General features: G+C 41.5%; 1 protein-coding gene and 1 long non-coding RNA gene across 4 annotated transcripts in view; one reads left to right on the forward strand and one right to left on the reverse strand.

Annotated features, from left to right (window-relative positions):
* The window catches only part of dyrk1b (dual-specificity tyrosine-(Y)-phosphorylation regulated kinase 1B), a 63,848-nt gene that overhangs the window by 6,505 nt on the left and 44,123 nt on the right, over nucleotides 1-13,220 (forward strand). Inside the window, exon 1 of one of the 3 annotated variants that reach the window (XM_055503238.1) lies at nucleotides 10,223-10,338. The exons of 1 other annotated variant lie outside the window; for it this stretch is intronic. Coding sequence is in view for 1 of the 2 variants with exons in the window: in XM_055503237.1 (XP_055359212.1) it covers nucleotides 10,270-10,342 (73 nt within the window). In the remaining variant the exon portion in view is untranslated. Of the gene's footprint in view, nucleotides 1-10,222; nucleotides 10,343-13,220 lie in introns of those variants that run through there. One more of the 3 variants, XM_055503237.1, reaches the window with a different exon arrangement.
* On the reverse strand, nucleotides 10,782-12,764 carry LOC114842530 (uncharacterized). Its single transcript, XR_003783443.1, has 5 exons — nucleotides 12,566-12,764; nucleotides 12,437-12,469; nucleotides 12,169-12,345; nucleotides 11,911-12,000; nucleotides 10,782-11,750 (listed from the first exon to the last, which is right to left on the reverse strand). It is a non-coding gene; the product is annotated as an uncharacterized LOC114842530 (long non-coding RNA).

A 13,220-nucleotide genomic window follows, 5' to 3' on the forward strand; every position in this document is an offset into this window, starting at 1 on the left:
TCATCTGTTGGGACCATTTTCCTGATGTATTCATGGAGCTTAGTTGTTTCATCGTGGATAGTGGCTTTGACGCTCACTAATCCTCGGTCTACTTCCATCAGCTTAGCTTACAGTCTCAGGGTGTTTGATTTGGAGTGGAACCCTCTATGCATTGTAAGGAGCTTCGTTGTCTGGATGTCAGTGGCTCCCATTTCCTCTTTTTTGGCCAACTTATTATGCCAGCGGGGTACCTGATGAGCGGGAGGGTGTAGGTGTTCATTGCCCGGGTTGTTCTTCCCATTCAGCTGACTTCTCAGGACTTGCCTTACCCTTTGGAGGTACTTAGTGGCTGCCTGTTGTGGCCTCTTGGTTACCCTTTGCCTGTGGGAATCCGAGGTATTTGTAGCTATACTCCACAATTACTATCTTGCCTTCTGGTAGTTCTATTCCCTCTGTCCTTACTACCGTCTCTCCTTGCCACCATCCGACCACACTTATCCAGTCCGAATGACTTTCCGATGTCTTGGCTGTACATCCTGGTGGTATGTATCAGTTAGTCGATATCTTGTTCGCTCATGGCATACAGCTTGATGTCATCCATGTAGGGGAGGTGGCTGATGGTTGCGTTATTCCGTAGACTGTACCCATAACCAGTCTTGCTGATGGTCTGGCTGAGGGGGTTTAGGTATATGCAGAACAGCAGTGGGGACAGGGCATTTCCTTGGTATATGCCGAACTTAATGTTGACTTGAGCAGTTGGCTTGAAGTTTGCCTCTATGGTTGTTTTCCACTTTCCACTTTTTTTCAGTTCTAGATGAAGGGTCTTAGGATCCTGTTGATCTTGTATAGTTCCAAGCATTCCATGATCCATGTGTAAGGATTTCCTGTAGTCAATCAAGGGAATGCTTAGGTTAGTATATCTACAGTCTCTGGTAACTGCGTTGTCTACCAGCAGCTGGTGGTTTGCTCCTCCCACACACTACATCCAGTGTAATCTTCCAAAGTCTCCCTCTGCTGTTTGTTTAGGTGGGTATTGGCTAGCATCAACGGTGTGTATTGCATCTAAGTGATATTTGAAGTACTACGGTGATTCAGATTCCTCATTTCCCCCTAGCTTCTTAATGTAGTTTGTTGGCCGTAACATCTTGTTCATCTTGATTGTATCAGATTTCCTGTTTTCTTTGCTCCTCAATTTTACATTACGTTGTGTAGTGTAAAATCGTAACTTAAGGTGCACCCTCTCTGATCATGTTGTTCGAGAGACTTTTTTATCCCCCTTTTTGCTTGGATTTATACATCCCCTCATTCAAAAAGCTTGTGCACAGGAACAGACCACGCAAACTTTGTTTACACCCGTGATCAGCTGATCTCAGATTGGCCATAAAGTACTCAACTATGTCCGGAATGTCAAGCTTTCTTGAAAAAATAAGGAGAAAAACTAGGGGATGCATAGGAGGCAAAAAAGTTCTTGGAGGGAATAAGGCCAAAAGACAGGCGCTGCGCAAAAAGAAGGTGAGAAGATTCAAGCCACATCTCCTTTCGATCATGGGCAACATGAGGTCACTGGATAATAAAAAGGACGACAGTTCTGGTAAGAGAAGAGAAAATCTTTGCTAAGTGTAGTTTAATGTGTTTCATGGAGGCTGCATAACCATATCCCAGACTCCAGCGTTAATATTGATGGGTTCAGCGCCATGCACTCTGACAGAGCGGAGTGGGGACCAGGAAGAAGCTAGGAGGGGGGGTTGCCGTTTTTATTAACAAAGTGGTGCCATCCTGGACATGTGATGGTCAAAGAGTGAATTTGTAGCCCTGATATCGAACTGCTGGCCGCGGGACTCCGTCCACATGATCTACCCAGAGGGTTTCCACACATTGTACTCGTGTTGTTTACACCCCCCGGCATGTGATGTCATACAGACGGTCGTCTCCAACCTGCAGCCCAGACATCCTGACACTTTCTTTATGATCTCCGGTGATTTTATCACACCAGCCTCGACAAGTCACTTCCTACTTTCACCCAGTTTGAGTTGTCCCACCAGAGGTGTAAAGAGACTGGATCTGATGATAGATAGATAGATAGATAGATAGATGAACTTTATTAATCCCACAACGGGGACATTCCGTCACTGGAACGGCCACAGAAGACAGCAAAGAATTATGCAGGATTGCAAGAAAAAGGAACATAAAAAATAATAGGAGTAAGAATAACACTAAACAACATTATGCAGACTACAGCACAGTGAATAACAGAGGCTATCACTGTCATAGAATGTCATAACATAGGCCTGCACACTCCAAAAGACCTCAGTCTCCTCAGCAGGTGACTTTGGCCCTTCTTGTACAGGGAATCAGTGTTATTAGTCCATTCCAGTTTATGGTTTAGGCGACCACCCAGGTACTTAAAACTGTCCACAGTCTCTATGTCTTAGCCCTGGATGTTCACCGTGATGTGTTGTTCTCCTCCCGAAGTCCACCATCCACAAAGTCCACAAAGTCCTTGATGACTGACCTGTATTCCAGCTCACTCCCTTTGGACACACAACCAATGATGGCTGGGTCGTCTGAGAACTTTTGGATATGACAGCTGTTAGTGTTGTATGTGAGGTGTAGAAGGTGAAGAGGAATGACAAAAGTACCATCCCCTGAGGGGCCCCAGCACTGGAAAACACCACCTCGGACACAGCTCCGCAGCCTCTTGTTCGGTGGTTGGTTTGTGGTTTTCCATGCCGTCAGCTGTTTGTCCACTCCTGTTTCCTCCAGCTTCTTTCTCAGAAGTGCCAGCCTTATGGTGTTGAAGGCACTGGAGAAGTCAAAGAACATGACCCTCACAGCGGTTCCAGCAGCCTCCAGGTGAGCGGGAAGATGGCAGCGTCATCCACCCCGATATTTGGCCTTTAGGCAAACTGCAGCTGTCTTCACCGCAGAGCGAAGGTGGCTGAGGGCGAGCCTCTCCATCAGGTGCGTAGATGTATGCTAATTTTAAGGATGCCTACTCTTCCACTGCCCTCCCCTCTATGGGAAAGTTGCATCACAATTTGATTCATCTGCTGGGAGGACATTGATGGACTAACAGACTGCATCACAGATTATATAAATTTCTTCATGTATACCCATGTACCTTTTCGCTGCTTTCCTAACAACAATGGGTCACTTGTGACATTAAAGTCATCCTGAATGAAAAGAAGGAAGTATTCAGGTCAGGAGACAGGAAGGCAGCTAGGAGTGTCCAGAGAGCGCTGTCAGTAAAAATTAGGGAGCGGAAGGAGGCTTACAGGAGGAAACTGGAACACAGAACTCAGAACAACAACACCAGGGAAGTGGGGAGGAGCATGAGGACCTTCACCGGATAAAAGGCCAGCATCCAAGTGACTGAGAGGTCTTTGGACAGGCCCAACAAACTTAATAACATCTTAACAGATTCCAGGTTGGGCCTCTAAATGCTGCTCATGACAGGCCCTTCTTCACATCACCCACAGGGCACAATCTTCATCCAACAAAGGCTGCAGGACCAGAGGGAATCAGCCCCGGGGTGCTGAAAGTCTGTGCTCCCCAGCTATGTGGTGTCCTCCAACACAAATTCAAATCTACAGTTGGATAGAGTTCCTCTTGGGTGGAAGAAGTCATGCTTCGTGCCAGTGAATAAGCAGCCACATCCCAGAGTCCTCAACGACTACAGACCCATGGCTCTGACCTCTCACATCATGAAGGCTTTTAAGAGGCTGATCCTGAACTCCACGCATTCTCTGGTCTAAACCTCAGTCGACCCCCCCCAGTGTGCATATCAATCCCATCTAGGAGTGGATGATGGATGATGGATCTGTTCCATCACACCTACAACCACCTGGACAAGCCTGGCGTCTCAGTGAGGATCATGTTCTTTGATTTCTCCAGTGCATTTAACCCCTTTCAGCCAGTGCTGCTGTGAGAGAAACTGAAGGACATCCAGGTGGAGCCCTCCCTGATCTCATGGATCATGGACTACCTCACCAACCGCCCCTAATTCGTCCGCCTGCAGAACTATGTGTCTGACACCGTGGTTTGCAGTAAAGGTACTCTACAGGGGACAGTCCTGTCTCCCTTCTGCTTCACCCGGTACAACTAAGATTCCTGTCATCTCCAGAAGTTCTCTGATTTATTCTTTTATTAAGTAGGATGTATGCAGGGTGGTGATGTCACAGAGTATCAGGGAGTGGTGGACAGCTTTGTGCACTGGTGTGGACAGAACCAACTCCAACTGAACAATATTAAAACTAAGGAGCTGGTTATAGACTTTAGGAAATCTGGGAGTCCTTTCACCCTCTCACTATTAAAAAGAAAGAGGTGGCTCAGAGAAGGATGTACTTTCTGAGGAGGCTCAGGTCCTTTAACGTCTGTGTTGTTGTGTTGTATGTTATGAGTCTGTGGTGGCCTGTGTTGTGTTTTACGCTGCTGTCTGCTGGAGCAGCAGCATGAATGTAGCAGATAGTAACAGACTGGACAAACTGATCAGGAGGGCTGGTTCTGTTCTGGGGGTGGAGATGGACCCCCTACATGCTGTAGCTGAGAGGAGGATAATGGTCCAACTTCTCTCTATCCTAGACAACACCTCCAACCCCCTACACAGTGTGCTGGCTGGACTGAGGAGCACCTTCAGTCCGGCTGATCACTATTAGGTGCTGCACAGAACGCCACTGGAGATCCTTCCTACCGTGGGCCATCAGCCTGTACAAACTCCTCCTCTGTCTGTAAGGGTTGATCTTCATTCGGGCGATAACACGTGCAATAAACCTTTTAGCTAGTAATTGTGTGTGTGTGTGTGTGTGTGTGTGTGTGTGTGTGTGTGTGTGTGTGTGTGTGTGTGTGTGTGTGTGTGTGTGTGTGTGTGTGTGTGTGTGTGTGTGTGTGTGTGTGTGTGTGTGTGTTAGCATTCCTATTTTTAATCATGAAGAAATTTTTTTTCTTCTTTGTCAAAAATAGGACGTTTCTAACTGAACCCAGTAAAGAACTGAACAACATCCTTCTTACTGATAAAAACTAGGCGCTGGAGTACACAGTGTTTTATTTCACTCCATAGTATCGTAACAGAAATCAATGCTCCACCTCATGATCGATACAGCATTGCAATAGGATTCTAATGATGGCTCCTAGGGTTCACCAACAAGGTAACTCTGCCTTCATCGCCTCCATTGTGACGATTTTAGAGTTCAGGAGTTTCAACTCCAATACACATTTTCACAGCAGAACGTTTGTAGTGGATTAAGTTTAACTTCATTTTTAAGTGACTGTATTTAGACAGTATAAAATGTGATTGTCATAATAAATATTAACTTAACCATATACCTAATTTGAGAAAACTGGTACATAATTTGTGTACCAGTTTTCTTATATACACCTATTGTAATAGATTGAGACGATGGCAATGGATGCAAAAACAAAAAGGAAATGCAGCTTCAACCACCAATTAACCCTCAGCATTTGGATTCTGTGAACCAATTTAAGATTCAACGAACCAGTAGCAGCAGTAACAAGAATTCAAGTCCAACAACGTTAAACCTCCCTTTACTGAGGTTTGCTGCAATACAGCTCTCCTCGTTGAAAAATTGAAGCCTCAACATATCTGCTGCTCTGACATGTGACAGCTTCAGGGACTCTCTTATCCAATCACAACCACTTGAATGTTATTATAGTTAAAGTGTAAATTCAGAGGGAAATTAATTTAAACCATTAACACAGTAAATGTCAGCATGAACAATGATAGCACCTATGGAGAAGCACAAGGGGAAAAGATAACAATATAAGCAAGGTAGTGGGAACATAAGGACCACAAGCTATAATAATTAAATGCACTAATTATTTGAAATAATTAATAATCACAAACTTGGTTATTAGTTCAATGTTAGCATATATCCGTTCTATATAATATTTATTAAATCACAGACACCAAACTGCTAACCAAACTAGAAAGGGAAACTAATGTTTCACCACCAGGAAACACTACAAGGTTGTAGCCTTATATACATACGCCTTTGCAGTTTATAAAACTTGCAGCTTTACAACTATCATCACCTACACCTAAACATTATCTAAGCTACTACTGCCTCTTATCACTTCATAGACTAATTGGCTGACAGGAGTTACGGCTTGGTGAGCTGGAGGCTCGACAGCTCGGTCTGGCAGCTTGTCTGGAGATTTCAGTGTGGCCCTTGAAATTTCCATCCTTTTACTAAGCACTGGTGTTATTCCAACATAATAAGATGGCCGTATGATGCGAGAAATGTTACTTTCCTCCCTGATCTTATTAGTATCCACTTTGACACTTTGGACAGTAGGCTTTTGGAGTGGTGTGACAGCCAGTGTCCCAGTGTCTCAGTGACACCAGAATGGACACCTCAGTCTTTTGTTGAATTAGACAAGATGTGTCTATTAAATTATTGTCAACCCCTGACTGTGACTATTGTTTGCATACACAGGCTTTAATATAGTGAGGTGTGATGTCTTTTGGGACAGACATTTCCATTGTCATAGTGAACTGCAGCTCCAGCCGGACCAGTTATATACTATACTGCCAAGCTTTTAGCCTGTTTCCTTAGTTAATGTATGTCTTTTAGGTCTCTCTCTCTCTCTCTCTCTCTGCATGTGCTAGAATGGTGTTGGCCCCACCACCTGTCTTTACTGGTGTCTATTTCTGGGTCTTACACAGAGCCTGACTATGTCCCACTTGGTAACAGTAACTGCACATACAGTACAGTAAGTATATATAATTAAATATATATGCACTGTATGGTTTGTTTATTTCACACACAACCTAAACAGCCCTGTAACAGGGATGAGCTCTTGTTGTCATCAGGTTTCAGCTGAATATGACATGTTGCTCCGTTGCATTAATTTTATTTGTGTCCTTTTAGGTCTCAGGTGTAAATATTGGGCCTCCTACATGTCTTTATTAATTACATTACATCTACGTGTGCTTTATGCACTGTGTGTCTTCATGCACACATGCATTGCCCAAACCCAATTGCATGTGTTCTCTCTTAATTTAGTTGATTTTAGCCATGATGATTGGTAAGTTTTCATTGCCCCTTGTGCTTCCTGTGACTTGACCAATCAAGTTTAAGCATTTGCTATCACTTGCTTTTATCTGCAGTATATGTAACCCCTTCAACATATTCAACAACAACACACAATTTAAAACCCAAAGTGTCATGATTTTTTCTCAAGTCACATCAATTTCGTGTGAGCGGCTTCGTTAGTCATTTGAAGACCTGTTTGCCAAAGGTGTTTGTTTAGCGCTGAAGAAATCTCGCCAGGTGTCTGTACTTGGTCAAGTTCTACCAGTGATTTTCTGTTTTACTTCAGGTTTTATGCTTTTACTGTACGTCCTGTATTGGTTTACTTACCACAAGTCCTGGTCACACCCTCAGTGGAGAACCTGGTAAGACTTGGTAAAAGAGTTAAGGCATCCCCTCTGATTATTCGCTTTTCCTGTCTTAGTCTGCAACCAAGCAAGCTTTTTTGAAAAAAAGATTTGTTATCTCATGGGGTCCTGATTCCATATCTATAACACTAAAATGCTCCAGCTTGACCTCCTCAGTGGGTCATTTTCATTTCCACCTTGAAAACCTACATAAGCTGCCCAGCATTCCCAACTAGCATTCCCAACTAGTATTCCTAAGAAAGTACAGTAGATAAACGTGTTTGCATGAACTGTTATCAGTTTGTAAAACAACACAAAAAATAATAAAATGAACGATTAATTATTATTAATTAAGCCAATTTAAGATTCAACTAATACAGAAGAACCAGTTTCCCATATGGCAATATGCAAGGCATTAAAGCATTATTATTAATTACGTATTTTTATTTAAAGCGTTGCTCAAAGGGAAGCTGTGCATCAAATAAAAAAATTCTAAAGCTATTACAAAGCAAGGTTTTGGTTTTGTAATAAAACAAAAGACATGATATAAACATTTTTAAGTGCCAGCCATCTGCAATGGTCTTGATCAGTACTCATACTGTGAATTCATCAATCAATCATTATCACACAGCAAAATTCACTAACCAGTGGAAATGCATGTAAAAGTGTCATCTGACACAAAAGAGACTCAGGGAGCAGCAAAACCTTTAATTAGGCTAGATTGTGTAACATTCCCTACATATCCTAAACATCTTTAACAAGCTCATTTAAAGTGATTAGGGGAAACAACTCTCAGTTTTAATGCTATTATGAGATTTTGTAATGTTTTTAATCTGTACGTAAATTTCCTAGGTTTTAATTTATTCAATTAATTGTCCCCAATATGATCCCAGTAAGGTCAGTTACAATGCAACGGTTATATTAATTAAAAAAAAACAAGTCTACAGGCAGCAAAAAAAAAACGATAAAACCCAAGCATTAAATGCTGCGTTAAATAAATGAGTCAGTCAGTGAGTGACATTGTTTGACCAAATATGTACAGATCAGAGATATCATTTAATATGGTGGTGAAATATGTTTAGCTCCTTTTTTTTGTCCAAGCAGAGAATGTACTCATATTAATAATTAAACTATTAATCTGCTTAAATTAACTTGTGATGACTGAACAAACTCTCTCTAGTAGTTTAGATATGAAGATATTTTATTTTACAAAATCAAAAACCAGTGCTATGATATAGCATCAGGGCATGTTAGTCTCTAAGACTATGTAAAATTTAAAGGTGAGTTTCATTTTAGAAACATAAAACTAATATTAAATATTTTCACCAAGGTTGTAGCTAAAGCATAATAAAGCATTACTAACACATTGTACTTGGCTATATAGCCAGTTTCTCATGAAACTATTTAAAGACATCTTGCCTCACAAGGACAAAGCCTCAAAAAAGGATTAGAATATATACATTTATTTTTATTTATCATGACAACTTATTGATTTCTCTGCATCTCTAACCCTTGTGCACATTGGACAACAGGAGGATCATATCAGCCCAGCTACACCTAAAAAGGGACAGGGGTGCTGTAAAGGGTAACCCCTTGGGATTTTCATTCTTTAAGACAGTGTATGATTCATCAAAGGCTGTAGCAACAAGAACAGGCACACTGTTAATTCAATAGCATTATCATTGTCATCAGGAATCCAAATAAACGAACAACACCAAGCTTTAAATTTAAAAGCCATGTTGTTGACCAAGGTTCTGTCATGGTTCTCCTTATTTTTGATAGGCAAGTCCTTAAAGCAATGCGACCATATAAAGGTTTGTGATAACGATTAGACACCCGTGATTTGCAGCATCGAGAACTAGGTGAAGATTCTCAATCGTCCAGTTGAAGTTGACAGGAAGTAACTCGTGACATCTGGATGTGTTTCTTCTAGAATCTAAATATTTTGCTAACTACCAGGCAGCTAGAGACCACAACTTTATCCTCACACCTGTTCACACCTACATTACATCATTTCCACTCTAGAAAAAATAAGTCCAGATGCCATGAGTCAACTTCCAGACAGCTGTAAAGAAATTAAATGGAAAACAGGGATAAAGACTGCAGGAAACTTTTTTTAATATTTATACAAAATGCATGAGCATCTAAACTAATAGCACATCATACCGTAACCATTGGAACCATGTAGCTGTGGAAGATGAAGAATACTGTGACTGGTCTCAGCGCTAAACACCTGTAGTGAAACAGTATGCCATTACACAGACAATCTAACAGCTGTCCACTGGACTAGTCATTTCAAACCAGGTAAACCTAAATGAATGACCCAATTCTCCTACTTGTTGCACGTTATTATTATAACAGTTAAGCAAAGCACTTAAGCTTTAAGTACTGTTACTGGATCAACTTACTTAGAGGTCAATAAGGGCAGGCTGCAGATCAGGCTAATAGCTTTAAGACTGCCCTCTGCTGGAGACATGGTTAAATGCCACCTACGTACAACACACTTTCCGATTTAAACGTGTGTGTGTGTGTGTGTGTGTGTGTGTGTGTGTGTGTGTGTGTGTGTGTGTGTGTGTGTGTGTGTGTGTGTGTGTGTGTGTTAGCGCTGTGGTAGCATTTCTTCAGGCTCTAACCCAGTCTCCTTTTTTATTTTTTATTTCTTTTTGCCTGTTTCTCTTTCCTTCCTCTCAATGTTGTCTTTTGCGTCTCTGCCGCTGCCAAGTACTGAGAAAAAGGAGGGTAACTCCGAGTTTGAAGTGCTCCTCCACTCCTTGCTGAAAGCACCCTGCAGTAGCAGCATGGTAATTCAGCTCCTCTATCTTTCCTCTGCATCATGTTTACCTAGCAACAAGCATCACCCGCGGCTGGCCATCCTATTGGTCATTTGAAAACGCATGGAGGACCAATGGCAAGGCTGTTGCCAGGGTACAGTGTATAGTTGCCGGGTGGAATTCTGCTGCAAGGCACGTGAGTCTCAGAGTCTGCTTGACTCCTCGCACTTCTGTTGTAATCTTTGCTGGTTAGCAGGACTCAGTTAGTTACTGTGTAATATGCATTCACACATTCACTATTATAGCTTCACAGGGAGGACATGGAGCTAAGTAGAGAATTGTAAAGTGCTCCATCTAGTTTCACAGCCTGAGAAATCCCACAGCAAGCAACACTTCTGTGTCCAAGCATTTAAATGCAACTAAACCTAATCAATCACAATGTAAAAGAATAAAAGCTCTAAACCAGTTATAAACTGGTAAAACCTTTATTTACAGTGCCTGTAATTTTGACACGTTACATCAAAAAATAATTTTGTACATGTCGTTTGTTAGTAACAATACTTTATTTGACGTAAAATATTAGTGCAATATATATTTTAATCCAGTTTATATTTCTGGCTAGGTTGCTTGTAATTTAATGTGCTATTGACATATCTTTAAAACTACTTTTTTTAAGTTTCATGTGCTACATTTTTGCATGTTAGCAATAAATCCAATAGCTGACTGATCCATGGCTGCACAGGTCAGCTGCTGTTAGCATAGTCTTTTATCTAAGTATATACACATTTTTTACTTGTTGCTGAAGCCTGGAAATGTGAAGTCGACATAACTGTGTGGTTGGCTTTACAGAAGAGAAAAGCTATACCACATTCCATATTGTTTCCCAGTGCGAATACTCTGTGCTGCGACTGAAACGCCTTCTTTCATTCTGTTTTTTCCCAGCTGCTTGATTGTGCTTGAGATGTACTTGATGCACAGATGAAGGTTTTTGGTTTGCTTAAGATACAGAGCAGTTTGCACAACTTTAATTTATGTTGTTGATTCGTTTGTGTGTCCTCTGAACCACATATTTCTACTTTATTCACTGTGTCTACATTGTATTACCCTTTGTTATGTTGATGAAAATAGTTTCAACTAAAATATCTCCTATTGCTTATCTCTTATGATAAATGTTTTGATGCAAGAGGAATTAGATCTGTATTGATTGTAATATTTAGTCATTAATTGTGACACTCATCTTCTATGTAAACGGTTTTCTCTAAATAAAATGTCATCACATACTTTCTAATTGATCCTCTGCTTTCCTGCATAGGTTAGTTTTTAAGCATTTCACATTTCAGACCTTCTTTAATACAATTTCTTAAGGAGGCCACAAAAAGCTAATACTTGTCAGATGTTACTGATGACACATGGATGGCTTTCTATGGAATGTGTTGCATTGTCCTCGTAAGCAGAAGGTATCCGGTCCGATCCCCATCTCTGGCTCCAGAGGTATCCTTGAGCAAGACACTTCCCACTCTCTGGGCACTCCTCCTCCTGTCCACGGCTCCCCCCAGGGATGGGTCAAATACAGGGGCCAGTTTTCTTGCCTTGTATGTACAGTACTTGTGTAATGACAAAAATGGGTATTAAATTAAAATGTACATCTTTGTTATACACATTTTCCAGGTTCAAAGTTATAGTAGACAAATGCAGTCTCCTTGTGCTGGGTGTCTAAAATTTTTGAAGCAGACCACCTGTAGCGATGCATCTGCACATAATTACCACATTAGTGTGCACTGCTGCTGTGCTGTGCTGTGTGGGAGTGCAGTCATTTGAACCACAAATTCTGGAGCCCAGAGTTTGACCATGTTGCTAAGGAAAACAAATGGAGTTTAAGGGACAAAATAAAATAGCTGTGGACTCATTTGAGTATAATACAAACAAAGATGAGCCAAATTAACTAGTCCGCACAGCATTTTTCTACCTTTTTGGTGCTCAAAGCACTTTGACGCTGCTTTTCATTCACACACATGAACTCACCTGCTGATATGCTCTTTGGAATGACATACTGGGGGTAATCTGGGGTTAAGTGTCTTTCCCAAGGACACTTCAAGCCATGAATTGAATCACTGATACTCATATTTAAATGTCAACAATTGGTAATAGTTAAGATCACAAAGTAGCTACTGTCATAGTGTTCCTTTCCCAAAGGTTTACCTAAAGTAAACAAGCAAATGTTCAAGGAAGACTTACCTTTGTGTGCTAATTAACTACACTAAAGAAATTGCATTTAGCAGTTTTTCATTACCTTTGTGCTTATGGTGTGATTATGGTATATGGTCTACAAAAGAAAGAGACATCTGTCAGTCGTGTATTTGAGGGTGGACTCTAAGGGCTCTTCAGCTGTTCTGTCACTTGGTGTGCTGAGCTGCTGTACCTGGAATGTTTGGATAGCAACAGTAACAACTTTAGCTTTGGCTGATTTCTGACGAGTAGTTACACATTTCAGATGGAGGCTCGCTCAGTGACCATGTGTTTATTAAAGCCTTTTGCCCCGCTTCTACGTCCCTCTGTTTCCTCCCTCCCTCTTTCCATTTCTACCTGACATCTTCAAACTATTTCCGCGTCATTGCTGCCTCTTGCTGTTTGAAGAGACACTGGGAGACTAAACCGAGCACCCCGCCCACAGATCCGGCGGCCACCCAATCATAGCCACAGACGGCATTTTATGTAGCCAATGGCGTTGCAGCTGCCTTGGCGTCGGGTAGCAACAGAGTCTTAGAGTGCGTGCTGAGTGAGGGTAGAGGCTGAGTTCACCCCATTACCGAGAAGTTGAAACGTTTTAAAATACTGGATGAACAAGATGAACCTTTGTATTGAACATGGAAGCCATAGCAAATACCAATTTATCATGATTTTGTAGTGCGTGTCAGATTAGAACATTATGTCAAACATTAGTGACTGTTGTCTCCAGTCTTTCTACTAAAATGATTCCTTTAGATTCACTCGTACTGTTCAACTCGTACTGTATTCGTTAAGACATAAATTTCTATTGTGTAGTGTAAGCGTACAACGTGTAGATTTTAATAGCG

This window comes from Betta splendens, chromosome 16, assembly GCF_900634795.4.
Source record: "Betta splendens chromosome 16, fBetSpl5.4, whole genome shotgun sequence".
Taxonomy (NCBI): domain Eukaryota; kingdom Metazoa; phylum Chordata; class Actinopteri; order Anabantiformes; family Osphronemidae; genus Betta; species Betta splendens.